Source organism: Centroberyx affinis, unplaced genomic scaffold (genome assembly GCF_046629955.1).
Source record: "Centroberyx affinis isolate AG114_WGS23_722 - 3 ecotype Tasmania unplaced genomic scaffold, CSIRO-AGI_Caff_v1 ptg000267l_1, whole genome shotgun sequence".
Lineage (NCBI taxonomy): Eukaryota > Metazoa > Chordata > Actinopteri > Beryciformes > Berycidae > Centroberyx > Centroberyx affinis.
The window spans coordinates 11774-28186 of NW_027278948.1; the positions used below are offsets into that span (position 1 = coordinate 11774).

At 42.5% G+C, this 16413-nt stretch overlaps 1 protein-coding gene across 3 annotated transcripts; it reads left to right on the top strand.

Annotated features, from left to right (window-relative positions):
* Nucleotides 1-10343: 10343 nt before the first annotated feature.
* Nucleotides 10344-15409, top strand: LOC139667424 (NF-kappa-B inhibitor alpha-like). 3 transcript variants are annotated; one of them, XM_071546895.1, is made up of 6 exons: nucleotides 10344-10672; nucleotides 12292-12397; nucleotides 12642-12852; nucleotides 13796-13884; nucleotides 14168-14428; nucleotides 14806-15409. In XM_071546895.1, exons 1-6 carry the CDS (start codon nucleotides 10419-10421, stop codon nucleotides 14839-14841), a joined length of 957 nt encoding a protein of 318 aa, XP_071402996.1. In that variant the 5' UTR covers nucleotides 10344-10418; the 3' UTR covers nucleotides 14842-15409. The 3 variants fall into 3 exon arrangements, with proteins under 3 accessions (XP_071402996.1, XP_071402981.1, XP_071402988.1); XM_071546880.1 differs by having other exon boundaries at nucleotides 10368-10672; nucleotides 14168-14449; nucleotides 14815-15409; XM_071546887.1 differs by having other exon boundaries at nucleotides 10368-10672; nucleotides 14168-14434.
* The last annotated feature ends 1004 nt before the right edge of the window (nucleotides 15410-16413 follow it).

The window sequence follows — 16413 nt, forward strand, 5'->3', positions numbered from 1 at the left end:
GATGAGGATGATGATGATGCTCGGCGCGCGGCACCACCGGCCAGAGAGGCGGAAAGAACAACAACTCTTGTCTCGAGCCCACTTTCAAGTAGAGCTTTGAAGTGGTTGAGAGAGAGGGGGAGAGAGAGGGGCGCGCGCTCGGGTGTCGGTGTGATGTGAGCACGAGAGAGAGAGAGAGAGAGAGAGAGACACTACACTGTCCGGGGTGCGCGTGGTTTGTTTTTATCCCTGAGGTAGAGGGGCGACCTCTCTCTCTCTCTCTCTCTCTCTCTCTCTCTCTCTCTCTCATAAATATTCCCTTAGCCCACTTCACTACTATATTCCAATGGAACTAGAACTTTAGTCACTGTGTATCAGTGGATCTCAGACTCATGCACTGGTAGAGTTTAATCTACAGTTTAAGGCTATTCTGCTCTGCTTCCTCACTATTTGTTCACTAATATTCCTAAAAGTTGGCTGGAATTACTGGTCGTCAGTTGTCTAAACCCTGAGCTTTGGCAAAGTCCCTGAATCTAATATGATTTCCTACCAAATCTTCCAGACCCACTTCAATAGATAGACTAAATTTCTGGGGATAAGTCGAGCAATGACTGATGACTGACAGGATATTATTATTATTAGCTTAGAGGGAACACTGGACCTGAATGATACCCTGATGTGATTTTTAGATTTGGCTTCCATATAGATTTCTGGTGATTTTTGCTCTCCATTAGAATGATAAAAAATACAAGATCAAATTTGGACTCACTTAGGGCCATGGTAAATACCCAAGTGGTTTTCCTCATGGAATTCACTGTTAACTGATTTAAAGCTGAAAGAACTGTTCTCTGATAATGAAGGATGTTGTGCCGGTCTCCTTAAATTTAAAGTAGGCTTAGCCCAAGAGTCTGCTGGTTTAATACTGGACCTTTTGGAGTGCTTCTATAGAAAAATTGACTTTGCTCTCTGTTTTATGTGATTTTGTTCTTTTATTTGACTTGGACTGTATTCTGTCTTTGTTGTATTTGTAGGTCTGCAACTTTTATGTTTGTCATGATGCAGCTTTCTTGGCCAGGTCTCCCTTGAAAAAGACATTCTTGATCTCATTTGGTCTAATCTGGTTATATTCAAATAAATCATATATAAATCAATGTCTGCTCTGCGCTGTAGGCCTTTAGACAATCTTCCATCAATATCCCTAATCTTTATGAGGACTAGTTTTCTCATTCTTATATTCTCCATAAGGAAATGAGTGTATAAATCAAATAAAGCCTGTGCAGCCCACATAATATAATATAATATAATATACAAATGTACACATCATATTTGGGTTTCCAGCCTAGATGTTTTGAACCAAGAGGTCATTTGAGAAGGTGAGGGAGGATGACATCTGCCTACATGGGATTTTAGGAAAAGCAACAATTAACCTTGCAACTCACCATGTTAAATAAAATGAAATGTAATTAAATTAATAATAATACTAAACACTGTATTTCACCCATTTAAGTGGGCAATATCAGATTCCTCCCCATGTTCAAATGTTGATTATTATTATTAGTAGTAGTAGTAGTAGTAGCCTAGTAGTAGTGGGCCTGTAGCTGTTTTATTTTTATTTATTTGCATGGTTTATTTAATTAATATAAGCCTAGTTTTTTTTATTAAGTCTAGTTTTCTATTCCATTGCATGCTCGGATGTGAAATGCTGTTGATGCTGTTACTGATCATTTCCTCTCACTCTAACAAGCTTATAGCCTTCAAAATAGCTGCGACTGGTGAAATTACAAATAGATTTATTTTCAAGAAGAGAATGTGATCAGATGATTGTTCCTGTGTATCTATACAGCCTGTGTGTATGTGTTGGGTTGTAATTAGGGACAATAGACGTTAAAGCACCCATGGGGGCCCAGATACTGATCATATCTCCATAAGGCTGCTAATGACCGTTCCAGTCCCGCTCAAGTGTCTGATTATCGGTGTCTTTGTTGCTGCGTTAATGGTGGGAATACCTCGGGCGTAGCTTTCCCGGTGTGTGTGTGTGTGTGTGTGTGTGTGTGTGTGTGTGTGTGTCTGTCGTTATCTCCCCAACAGAACAGAAGGGCAGTGAGTGAAGGAGAGAAAGAGATGCTGATCTCGTGTGTGTGTGCGCGCGTGCATGTGTGTGTGTGTGTGTGTGTGTCCTCCCCCACTAGAAGCTGGTGTGGCTGATAAGAGATCGGAGGGAGCATCATCCATCCATCCGTCCATCCCTCCTCTCCCCCCCGGGGGAGGCCAGCCCCTCTACCCGGGCCAAGCGCTCCACAGCCCGGCCAGTCGGCTCGGGCCAGCCCCGGCGACGCTCCCTGGAAATCAATCAAGGCGGATGAGCGTGAGAACGGGCTTCGGGGTCGGGCTGCTGGCTTGACGAGAGCCGCCTGGGGAATAGAGATGAGAATAGAAATGAGAGAGAGGAGGAGAGTCCCGCACTAAAAACTAATTAACAACCGAGCTTCCTGCAGTTTGGAGGTTTTTACTGTAATTATCAGCTGCTGTATCGTCTTCTTGACCCGGGAGACACTTACTGCTTTACTGACCCGACTGACTGAAACATTCATGTTGGAAATCACTGAAGCTGCTTATGTGTTTGCATTGTAGGATCTATTCAATCAATTCACCTCCCATTTTATCTAGCTACAGAGAGATATTTTTTTAGCTGCAGTAAATAGAACTATTCCACATAGGCTTTTGTGATCGAATTATTTTATTTTTACACCGAGACATTTGGAAATAAGTGTAGGCTACTCATGGAAATAAGCCATGAGTACATGAGCCTATAACCATATATACTGTATATAGGCCTATTATTGTATATATTTAGTCACCTAATGCAGAATAATTTAGCCGCTTCTCTAGCCTCACATAGACCTTCATGACATAAATTCATAGTAAATATCAGAATAAGTAGCACCAAACTAATGCAGCCTAAGTTATATCAGGGTAATTTAATGGGGGAAAAAAACATAAATTAATGCTTTTCTGAAAATACTTTTTTTTTCTTGTTTACATTGTTGTTTTCCTACCTGACTGAAGGTAATCGTTAACCCACCTTTTCATTTACCACTACATCACTGCATATTGCTATTCAATCAATGTTTGAAACATCAGTTCAGCCATGCTGCATCTGACTCAGACCATAATATCTTGCAGATTTAACTATTCAGATCCAGCCAGTCTACACAGTATCCTTAACGCCATGATGATGATGATGTCTCATAGGGATTTTTCAAACAAGCACAATCAGTACAAGTGAGCTGGTGCACATCATATTGCAGTATAAGCAGGAAAATCAACAGATATAAATACATAGTGAGAGAAAAGACTGGGCTGGGACACAAAACTGTCATGAGGTTCATAAATGGACTCCCAAATTATTCTGGAGACATTTGGTCGACTCACAATTCCTGTAATGTAAGGAAGGAAAGACTGCAGGCTGGAAGACACAGACTGTGTGTCTTCAGTTTGTATCCCATCAGTGGGCAGTGAGGTGGGATAATCCTCCAGACTGCTGAAAATGACTCTATTGATCTCTGCCTCTCAGTCACCAGGCTTTAAGTATTATACTGTATTATAGAGCTGAGCTGTCTAGCTGCCCGCCTGCCTGTCTGTTGGGAAGTGTGTTTGTATGTATGTGTGTGTGCGTGTGTGTGAGTATTTCTGCACTTATGAGGACCTAATGTCCTCACAAGGATAGAAAGATGAGGAAAAATCATCTTGCACTTCTCACTTCTTTAAGGGGCTAGTTTAGGATTAGGATTTGGGTTTCAAGTTAAGATTAGAATTAGGATCAGGTTTAGTTTAGGTTAAGGGTGAATGTAGTGTAGAGGGTTAAAGTTAGGGGTTTAGGGAATGAATGTGGTCAATGAAGGTCCTCACAAGTACAGTAATACAAATGTGTGTCTGTCTGTTCCCACCATGTGGCTGACAACCAAAACAACCACCATGACATAAAAACACGTCAGAATTTGCTTAAATCTCTCTCTCTCACACACACACACACACACGCACACACACACACACACACACACACACTCGGCTGTTTCGGCTGCTTAGTGTCTGAGCTCCGTTGGGGGCTTCATAGGTGATTAGAAGCACTAAATCCAGATTAAGTAGAGGCTTGTTGGTTTACACTCGGATGCTGGGATTTCCAGTTTTTTATGACACACACTTCATTCAACTGTATTTGGAAAAAATGGAAACAGTCAGACAGATCACAATAAGATTTACAATAGGTTACAGAGGAGACAGAAAAAAGACATGAAGGAAATAGAATCAGAATGAAAAGATGAATTACTTTATATATGTTAACAAATCAGCAGGTTGTTTGAGTCATTATGGTTCTATATAGAGCCACTGATCCTAACTGAAGAAGTGTTCTTCTTCTGTGGTGTAGGAGGAGAGGTTTCAGCACCACGGGAGGCAGACAGCTCCTTTAACTGCTGTCATCTCCTCATTGTAAGTGAGCTAAAAAAGAAAAAAAAGATTTTAAAAAGTTTGGAACAGTTTGGAAGTTTTAAACATTTGGATTGTGATCAGGCCGACTTTCTATGTGTAACTGAATAGACAAATCATTTTCTGATTTAATATGATGCATTCTGGATCAATTAAATAACATGCTAATGATTTCAGAATTAAATGAAAACAGTTAGTTTAGTCTAGGCAACTTGTTCCCCGTATTTGAGAGATTAAGTGGATAAGAAGAACAATCTGTTGTGACTGTTATAAAACTGTCACACTGATCTGATATGTATTTGTTAATTAAGTCTATCTATAATAGTAATAATAAATTGTATTTATAAAGCGCTTTACATGACACTCAAAGACTCTTTACAACAGCTAAGGGAAAAAACAAAACAAATATATACTGTATATATACAAAGAAATCTATCTATCTATCTATCTATCTATCTATCTATCTATCTATCTATCTATCTATCACTCTCTGTAACATTTATATAGTACCAGTAACAGTAGGCCTAGATGTTTTCTTTCTTTCTTCCTTCCTTCCTTCCTTCCAGCTCAACTGTCCTAGATCAGTAAGATGATCGTCTGTCGCCCCCTAGTGGATCATAGTGGTAGTGATTCTCTGGACCTAAAGGTTACAGTCAGAAATATTGATTTAGTTATTTTCTGACTTTCTCTGGGGACTCACATCCTCAAATGATAATTCTCATGAACCATTATTGTTGCTTATCAGACCAAACCAACCCAAACATATTGAAACATACCGGCTCAAGCATAAACAAAACATACAGAACCAAACAGGAGGAATTAAATTAGCATGTGCCACTAAATTCTGTAATAATCCACATTAGTTCTAGCATAGACTGTGAAGGTCCTGATGATACAAAACAATAGAGCAATTTTTCATGCAAAGGACTGGCAACTGTGTTTGTGTGTGTGTGTGTGTGTGTGTGTGTGTGTGTGTGTGTGTGTGTGAGAGTGTGGGGCCCAGCAGCTCTCTTCCGCCCCCTGCTGACAGAAGTCTAGCCTGCCTCTTCCTCTCTTTGTGGACGTCCCGGATGTTTTTGAACCCCCCTGGCCCCGTGCCACCCATAACACCCCACCACTCTCACTGTCAGCAGGGGTTGAGATCCTGGTTGTACATCCAGAAAAACAGAGTCACCCCTGCTGTCTCTTCTCCACTGCCTCTGACCTTCATCCCAATTTTCAAACTATTTGTACAGCAACTTTCTCTGTTACAGATAACAAAGAGCTGCAAGATACAAGGAACAAAAACAGTCTGCTATAAAAATAAAAAAAAAGGGAAGTCTTGCACTGCTGACTGCATTCGCTTATTAAAGCCTACTCAGCAAAATCCAGGAACCATACTGGACTCAGACAAGCACAAAAACAAGCTATTGGCAAGTTTATAAAATGGGTTTTCCGCAGTATCGCAAAGTTTTATATTTGTATTCCCTCAAGCAGATTATTTCAAAGTGTAACTGCACTGATTGCGAATACTCAACCCCCTTTTTTTGTCTTTAATCCAGATTTTGGAACAGTTAGGAAGCCAAACACCCAAAATATAACTGTGTACACTTGTGTTTCAACCAGAAATGTATCTCTGTGGGGAGGACAGCTCTCTGAAACAACATGCAGGCCACAGGACAGCGAAATGTTCCATTACATCCAGAGGAAAGTGTTCCAGACGAAGTCGCAGCTCCAGTCTGCAAACCGGAGGAGGGGGAAGCAGGAAATGCAGAACAAGAGAAGCAGGTGATGATATCGGTGAAAGACAGGTGAAACCCCAGGCGGACATATTTGACTTCTTCATAACTCTTTCATGGTCGCACAGTCATAAGTTCAGCATGCCATCTGATGAGTCACTGTTCACTTTGACCCTCGACCCCGCCACGCTTTACTGTGTGTGTGTGTTTGATTCAGTGAGTCAGCGATTCAAGGTGAGTCACTCTGTACTGTACATGTCTGCTCATGTCTGGAAAGCCGAGGGATTCCCACACACACTCACACACACATAAACATACATGCATGCAAGCAAGCAAGCATGCATACACGACTTTGCGATATTGTTTAACGATGACTATCATAATCTTGTTTTTCTTCTTCTTCTCTAGAGGATATTTAGTCAAAGCGCCTTTACACAGTGACACATATCTTACTCCATTAAATTCCCCTGCACCCCCCCACCGGCCCAGCCCCGCCCCGCCCCACCCCGATACCTCAGCGATGGAGAATGGCCTTTTAGTTTCCCTTGAAACTCCTGTCCAGATAAAGACCTGCGGAAAGAACAGAACGTGTGTTAACTGCTGGAAATGATGTGTTCAATGTGCGCCAATAGGAACAAAAAAAATACAATATACCCTTTTCAATATGTGTGTAGTCGGGGGATAACATATACTTTATTTCAATTGAATTTGTGTTATGAAGACTTTCATTCTAAAGCACTGTGTGTGCATCCATTTTGGTAAAAAATTCATAATATTTAACAACCACAGATGATTCTATGGCTATTATGTACATAACAGACAAACGACTGGTACCTTTTATAGTAATTCATCATGTGGTTTACATTTTTTTTTTTATATTTTATCTTTTGTTTTTCAGAATATAGAACCTAAACCTATAAGCAAACATAACGCTGAAGAAAAGAAAAAAAAAACAACACAAGGTAGAGACATTTAGACAAATTTCATTAGAGATAATTTGGACAGAATCACTTCATCATATCGGTATTATACCTTTCCACTGTTGACAAAGGCAAGGTTTCAGTGTAGTCAATGTAAGGTTGGCAAATTTTCAGAAAGCAGTCATATTTCTTCCTTAAAATATATGTCACATTCTCCAGAGGTTCACATCTATTCATTTCTGAGAGCCAAAGTCCTATTGAGAGGTGACAATAATTTTTAGAAAGGGTTTTGCATATGTTAGAAATCTTTTATTTTTAAGGGAAAAGTGTTATTGCTGTTCAACTGGTGTGTATCTCATGTTGGAATGTAACTTGATACAGAGAGAGTTTAACAGAGCTAGAGACAGCTTAAACCAGTATATATAGTGGATCCGGAGCTGGTAGTGTTATATATCTCTTTCAGGAACATTTACTGGGAGAACGTCAGCACCCAGGTAACAGATGACACTGTCAACACTGTTATCTTGGTATTCATGTACAGCCAGTACAAAGTTCCAAGGGAATCTTTTACACCATGAGAATGTTTTCTGAAGATTTTCAAAGTCCTGTGCTGGTGTTTCAAGCGCTGGTGGTTTGTCAAAGTAACTGAATCTGACTTCTCCTCTTTATCAACCATAAAACACACTGGCAGAATCTTTATCTTCAATGACAGAGATTAGGAGGATTTTTTCCCCCGGGGCTTTCCAATTAGAACACACTCCAACTGTAAGTGGGTAACCTAGGGGGATCCTGGTGACTACGTTTCGAAAGGCCCATAAAATCTGATCCAGGATCCAGGATCATTCTACGCTGTTGCAACCCCCTCCATCCACTTCCCCCTATGTCCTATAGGCTGCTTTTGCAAACCAGATATCACACTCATCAAATACTTGCATTGCTTTTGTTCACTTGACACAGTATGCAATGCATATGAGAATTTGCTTCCTTTACTAGTTTGAGAATCATTTGTGATCTTTAACCAATAAATAAAATCTTTCCACTGCCGTAAAGGGAGGGTGGATTTCCTAATCTGCTGGAAAATATTCACTTCCCTTTGTCTGAATACATTCTTACATAAGGCTGTGTGTGTGTGCGTGTGTGTAACTCCTTTGTGTTTTCCTTTCTTTCAGCTGTAGTGAACGCTACCTTTCTTTCTTTCGTGCATTCCTTTCCTCCATTCATCTGCCTTATGACTGTTCAAACAGAGGTATCACGCTCTCCCTCTTGAACATCTTTCCAGCCTCTCTTCCCTAACTGATGAAGCAGAATGCAATGTGAAATATTGAAATTTGTTGCAGAGTAATTTCTACTTATGTCAACATCAGCTGTTGCATGGCCAACTAGCTGAATTGCCTCAACAAATGCATTCAATTCATGCATTCATCACATATATATTCTGCACAAACTACTCTCTTTTCTAACCGAAACACTCAGAAAACAGCAGCATACTTGGTGTATGTGTGTATGTGTGTGTGTGTGTGTGTGCATGCATCGGCCCGAGCGAAATCCTTACATGTTGCTCAACAGTTGCAACCATGACAGTAAAATTGCAGTGAGAGAGCAGCCTGGGCTTCCCAGTCTAACTGGTCGCACAGACTCAACAATGGGAGGTAAAACAACACTGGAGTTTCCCCCAGGCCTCCAGAACATCGCGCTCCAGCCCGCGTTCGCTCTTTAAAGGGATAGCTCCGGGTTTTAAGACATCTTGGAGTTCTTCCACTGCCGTCCGAAAACAGAAATTGCACCGGGGTTTTTGATACTCGGAAGGAGCTGTTAGGGGTTTATTAGAGGAAGCAGTGGGAGACAGATTCATCTCTCTGTAAAACTAGAGCAGTCAAGTGTTCAGCTATGTTGTGAAAGAGTTGGCAAGATGTCCAGAATGTGCTTCATCTGATTTTAGTTGATACATGCAACCAAGACACTGAGGCTATGTGGTTTTTATTAACTGAAAAGACTCCCGGTTTATGATATCTAAGATAAAAGTCTAAAATCTGAACTGTTTTGGTGTTTTTCACATTAATTATATCAGTTTTATACATGAACTATATAACATTTCCATTTTCCTACCTGGTTTGCCTTTGTTAGCTGTCAGCCTGAGACATTACCTCAGCGCTGCACTGTGTTCTCTGCTGACATCCAGGCTTTTTATTTTCCTGACTCACTTACTAATAATTGCAAACAGGCAAAGTCCATGCATGCAGCAGAATTATGATTGTCCCAGCTCAAACAAGCATGAGTGCCTTTACTATTTATTTATTACAGGGGCAACTTAGGAACTGTACACTGTAAATGTTATAACAAGGTGAAATGTCCCTTTAAGAACAAGCAAATTAACTTGGCTGTGTGGTTCTGTGGCTCTCAGGGAAACTCCACTGCAGAGCTGCTGCTTTTTCCTTCTATATTATATTGTTATGAAGCTTTGATAAACAAAGTGCGATCAAATTAAAAAGGTGTCTGACTTTGAGGCAAGTTTTGGAGGAAAGTCCTGTGCATACTGCAGCCTCCTCCACATCTCTCTCTCTCTCTCTCTACCCACCCAATGCTGATGGGGTGTGAAGCAGCATTTGCATGTTGTGCTTTTGTTCAGTACACTGTGAAAGCACACAAGCTTATGAGGCACGTGGCTTTAGGAACTGCATGTATCTCATAATAGAATATTGCTCCAGTAAACGCTGTGCATTCAGTATTCTACTGAGGGAAAAGTAATCAAAATATATATGCTTTAAAATAATCTGACTTTCTGGGCTTGAGAGTTTTCAGTCCCTGATTGCTTGCTGTTACTGTTGCATCATTTTCACAAAACATATATTTTGCATGTTATCTGGTTGTTTTCAAAGTACTAACTGCAGGTTTCACATACAGAATAGAGAGAAAGAGGCATGTTTCTTTTGGAAATGTAGTAGAACTAGTACCCATAAGGAGGAAATACATATAAATCAAGTCAAAGTACTTATATAAATGACGATGTACTTAAGAAATGTATACTTTAAATACAGCACTTCGGTAAATGTAGCCTGCAAAGTTACTTTGCACCCCTGGTGACAGCGCATGCAGCCTGTCTGTGTGTATTTATATGCATCTCAATAGAAATCCCCTCTTGGAGCCAGCAATCTGTATGCTGTGTTATTCTAAGTGACAGTTTGCTGGAAATCCCCCACCTAGTTGCGTTGCCCCGCCCCGCTGCAGCCACACAGACAGAGGGCATTTACAGACTGCCTCACAACTCCACAAGGATACAACCAAGCGCACCTCGACTCGGCTAGCTAAAACCACCGCCATGGACCTTCACCGGACCAGTATATTGAATCAAATGGATTACGGCGAGGACTCTAAAGAGGGGAAGCCGGCTCAGACGACAGAAGAGCGGCTGGACAGCGGTTTGGACTCGCTGAAAGAGGAGGAATACCAGGCTGTGGCGGCCGAGCTGACGCGGCTCCGGGTGGATAGTCTGCCGCCGCAGCACAAACAACAACCCGCTGTAACCGGAGAACAGCAGGAATGGAAAGCACAGATCACGGAGGACGGAGATACGTAAGTTTTACCGGGAATAGAGCGTTAAGCTTGGGCTATTTTTGCATTTTGGGGGCGATAACTAGCCGTGCAGTGTCGCGGGTAGGCCTAGCTTTGCTCTTGGAGGTAATATGATCCCTTTCCTGTTGCGAATAATGTCTTCCTCTGCCTTGTCATTACAACACACAGGCCCAGTTTAGGCTTAGTTTCTGCATTGGGGCTTGTAAAAGTACCCGACTGCAGTGTTAACAATGCACAGAACTGGTGTCCAGTTTGATAATGGGTGTAGTTGTGGTCAGGCACGGAGGTATTGGACGTAAACAACGGACTATTATCAGAAGGGAATCTACTATGGCCGCGGGTCAGACTCGGCTGCCTGGGAAAGTCCCGGGCGCGCCGCCAAGGAATCCGACCGATGCGCGTCCCCGTGACGCGAGGGGAAAGAAAAAACTTTAAAATTCAGCAATAAGCCACTCGACGTTGTTGGCTAAAACGTTTTAAAATGCCTGTAAATCAGTGTCGAGTGGCTTATTACTTTTATAAAATAGGCAACACACCCCTTGCAATAAAAAGAAAGACTTCAAATGTTCAATAAATCATTTCGTTTTAAATAGGTAATAATTAACTGTCATTCTGCCGCCGAGCAATATAGGTCTTAAACAGTATAGTGGCTAAACAACGTGGTTGATTATTTTCAATCAGCGCAACTTAAATGAAGTGCCATAAGGTCAAAGGTGTACGTTTATTGGGTATTTTGCAACGGCTTCGAACGTAATTTAGCCAATCAGAACTGAGAATCGGAGAATCAGGTTCATACAAAGACAATTAAGTGTGAACCCTGCTAGTGATTTTTTTTTTTAATATATATGATACATTTCACCAGACTTTTCTGGACTTTCCCAGACATACAGTGTAGACAGCTATGTAATTCAACTAAGTGAACACAATTTCCATAGACAAAACCTTATCCAATGGCGGTCCGTGGCCCATTGTGTGTGATGAAACACCAGAATACTCCACAATTCCATTTTCTGGACACACAACTCCCATTGATTTCTAATGGAAATACCAGTTTTCCTGTTTTTACCCATATTTTTGTGTTATCTCCTTCAGTACTCAAAACATTATCAGAGATGATTTCATATATCTCCCAACACTACATTCTCTGCATTAGTTTCCATTTGACCTGTATCTGATTCAGTATCATGTATAATGTTGTTATCTGTACTATTTTTCAACTGTCCTTCCAGGTAATCAGCATTCTAGCATTCTCCAAGTAGAGTTGAACTGATACCAAGTTCAACTACTTTGTGCAGTCTTATGACACCAAGACCCAAAATACTAGGATAATGCTATTTGATGTTGCTATGATGCGTTGCTTTGATGTTAATCTTTATTAATCAAAGATATATGCATTTACCATTACCAGTTTTGTTGAAGGTGTTTTTTTTTTGCTGTCAGTATCTCAAATGTGTCACTAGTTCCCTACTAGTTGTGGACAGTTGTCCCTACAGGCTTCTAGATTTGAAGCCATAGACAGAATGTACCGGCATTTCCCCGGTGGCTAGTGCTAATTTCAAGCCCTGGTTATGTAAGTGTGCATTCTAACAGGTTTCTTACTGTCCCCTTTGTCTCTGCAGGCTGCTCCACCTGGCTATCATCCACGAGGCCAAGGACTGTATCAGAACCATGATCAACCTGTCCAGGAACACACACTTCCTCAACACACAGAATGACCAGAGACAGGTGCGTGAGAACCGCGTGTGTCTCTGAGGAAGATTTATACGAGTTATTTACCCCTCCTCACCTCTATCATCTATCCTTTCTCCTCACTCTCTCATCTCTCGCTTTCTATCTATCCACTGTATGTAGACTCCCCTCCACCTGGCTGTATTAGTAATCAATCCTGATGCACTGTATGTCTGTGATCAAAGGAAGAATAATGAAATGACATGCTGAGACAATAACTCACCTCTCCATCTCCATCTAGACTCCCCTCCACCTAGCGGTAATCACGGACCAGGCGGACGTGTGCGAGCGCCTCCTGGTGGCCGGCTGCGACGCCACGCTGGTGGACGACAGCGGGGACACGGCCCTCCACATCGCCTGTCGCCGCGGCAACCTGGTCTGCTTCAGCGCCATCACGCAGAACTGTCAGTCGGAGCATTTAAACACCAGCATGGCCGCCTGCAACTACCAGGGTAAGACTTGTCTTGCAGCAGTTGTGGGGGCGGTTTGGTTTTGGTTCCTTGTCTGTTCCTCTTTTTTTCTCCCCCAGTTTTGATAGAACTTGTACTACTCTAACTATTGTTATAACATTTTAGATAAAAGCACTAATTGTGAGCATTGGGCTTATACTTAGCTGTGTTTTTGGGGCAAAAATGTTACAATTTGGCACTGGTAGGCTAAATTACAAAGTTTCTACATTATTATTTTCTGTAGCAGTGGTGGTCATTTTCCTTCTGCGGTGGCTCATCACTGCTGAATGGAAACGGAGGAGACACTGACCTAACTGCTGTGCTCTTAACTACTATTTAACAGTAGGAATGGTGGGCAGGAAGAGAGTCATTTCTGCTGCACATTATCCCTAAATACTATGGTTAGGAAGGAGGAAGTATTTAAAATTTTTTGCAAGCAAGGGGAATGCCATAGCCTCTCATGCCCCACTCAATCACACGCTGACTAAAACCCATCCATTACATGGCAGATAATGTTAGACGCTCAGCTCCTAACAGAGAGGCAGAAAGTCCATTTTTAGACTCTCGCACTTGACATTTTAAAGCCTTTGGTATGGCATTGTTGGCTGGTGTGCAACCCTTTTCTCTAGGGAACCAAATTTTCAAAATAATTTTTCTCATGACCCAAACTGATTTTGGCTTATGTAACGAAAATGGCCTTTTTAGGTAGTCTGTTTCCCCCAAAAAAGTATTCAGCCTAATCATAGCAGGGACTTTCAGAATGCTTTAAGCAGATATTATTGCTGGAATACAAAATTATACTTCTCTAGTTACAGAATAACGTGGGGGCCCATTTTAATTCACCCACCTTTGGATCCCGGAGCAGTCCCTAGAAAAACACTGGTGTAAAATGACATGTGCTGGTCCGGTGTCAGTTGTTGAACTGTTCCTCTGGTGTTTTCTGCAGGTCAGAACTGCCTCCACCTGGCCTCAGTGCAGGGCTTCCTGTCACTGGTGGAGAGCCTGGTGGCTCTGGGAGCTGACATCAACGCACAGGTATACAACACACACTAACACACCATGTGCATGTCACACACACACACACACACATATACATACACATACAGGGTATATAATCCGCAACAAACAGTATTCAGCCTCTTCTACAGGGTGTCTGCAAGCCTAAGACATTTTTAGACAGTTTCAGGACTGGCAGACACCCCATCTGTGCTGTATTGACAGAATACACTAGAGTGTGACAGGAGAGAAAATAGACCCTGCTCTGACACTGTGAATCCCCGTACTGATTAAGTCCGCTGTCCCCCCTCCCCTCCCGCAGGAGCAGTGTAACGGCCGCAGTGCGCTGCACCTGGCCGTGGACCAGCAGAACCTGTCGCTGGTCAGGCTGCTGCTGAAGGGCGGCGCCGACGCCAACCACCTGACCTACGGCGGCCACTCCGCCTTCCACCTCACCTACGGTCGCCACGACGACGACATCAGGAGGGAGCTGTACCCGCTGACCAGCCCTGCGCTGAGGGAGCTGCCCGACAGCGAGTCGGAAGACAGCGAGGAAGAGGAGGACGGGCAGTCTGATGAGGAGGTGTGTGTGGACTGTATATATATGTGTGTGTGTGTGTGTGTGTGTGTTAAAAATGTTCAGGGCGACCAAATTAGGGTTCAACTGACATGAGCTTTTGAAGGCTGACACCAGTGTTTTTTGGATTGAAGCTGCAAATAGCCAATATTCATCATCTTGGAGTTTTTTTTCAATTCTGCCAAAAAATTCCCCAAAATTACCAAGGTTGCTTTTGCCAGATTTGTATTCATGTCCGGGTGTAAAAGCCTCTGAAACAGCACTTAGACCATCATGGGACACTAAAACTCTCCATTGAAAGCCAAACTAATGAAAACACTGGTGCAACCCTAGACCAACTAGTATAACTCTGTAACCGTTTCCTCTCCTCCGCCCGTCTGCAGGTGGGATACGACGACATCCAGTGGAACGGACATTAGCGGGAAGCCGGAAAAGAGGAAGTCGCAGAGGCGGGAGGCTGCGGTGACGGCGGACAACAGAAAACGGCCTCGGCGCGTCCACTTCCCTCCTGCGATGATGTCACAGGAGCGCAGGAACGTGGATGACACAGCATGGGCGCGTCCACGGACGGACAGACGGACGGACGGACAGGTCGGAGGGATGGACGGACAAGACAGCTGCGAGGGTGAATCTAACAAACCCGAGAGACTGACGGCTGAATAAACCAACGAGACCGCAGGAAGTGCAAACACATGTTCGGACGCGAAAAACACAACAAATTATGACGGGATGGGGGTTTCATATTGCTGTATGATAGCGGATCGCTTATATTCTGTGGACACTGCAAAAAAAACAAAAAAACAAAGTCACAAAACGTCCATCCACACAGATGTACCTGCAACACCTATGTTGTACGATATTGTAAATGCTGTGTATACAAAGATGTATTTTTTATGGAAGCTGTGAATGTGTACAGTTGAGCGGGTTGTAAATGTCAGACAGCAAACGGTCCAGCACACTCCAGTTAAATTAAAACACTTCTATTTAACTCAAGTTCAGTCTCTACTGTGTGTATTGTGTACCGAAGGGTTTCCAGGGACTGGGTCGGCTCCCGATTTTGGGTCACGGGAAGATTAAAACAGGTCCTTAACTTACTGTGGAGAAACAGTTGATGATTTTTGATTGGAAAATTGCATATTAGGTCCTGAACTAAGGATGGGAATTAAGGACAGAAATAGCTGTATTCACACATGTACATTAGACACACAAGCACCTAAAAGTAAGTTTAACACATACAACTCGTAGTGACAACCACAATTTAAAGGCTGTTTCCTCAGCTGTCCGTTCTTTGTATAACTTCATCTGATGCAAGCCATGACAGCTGAGTTTTGTTTCCCCGACTAGCCGCCTAAATTTTCATATAATGCATGTCATGCAGGAAACTGGCTGGTAAAGTGACAGCACACTTCTACTGTATGAGGAACTTGTGACCAATTCTGGCTACCGCACAGTTCCTCATGCTGTGTGTGTATGTCGAGGGAGAGATAAAGCAAGAGAAAGTGTGTGTGTGTGTGTGTGTGCGGAATGACACTCGGCCAACTAAATCAGGAAGTTTTGGGGAGGGCGGGGCTAAAGGGCAAGCAACAGGAAATTCCCAGAACAGAACAGTCAGCTGTTCCCGACATTCCTGCTTCTCAGCCGACAAGAAGGGAATCTCCGCTGAGCAACAGGATGTTTATATATTTCATTAGAATTACATTCTATTATCTTATAATCCAGCTTTGTGCTCCAAATTAATGTGATCAGGGTCCAGCGGCTCACTGCATACGCTGCAAGTTTGAAGTTAAATTGGAGACTTTTTAAGACCTTTTTAATGCCAGGATGAAATCCAAGACTTCTTTTGCAACTGAAATCAACGTGAATGAAAAAAACCAAACTGTAGACCTAGGAGAATACAGGTCTGCATTACTGCTGAGCCTATTTCTTACTGGAAAACCAGCGCACCAGAAATATTTTTAAGACCTCTAAAAGTGGATTTAAGACACATCAAG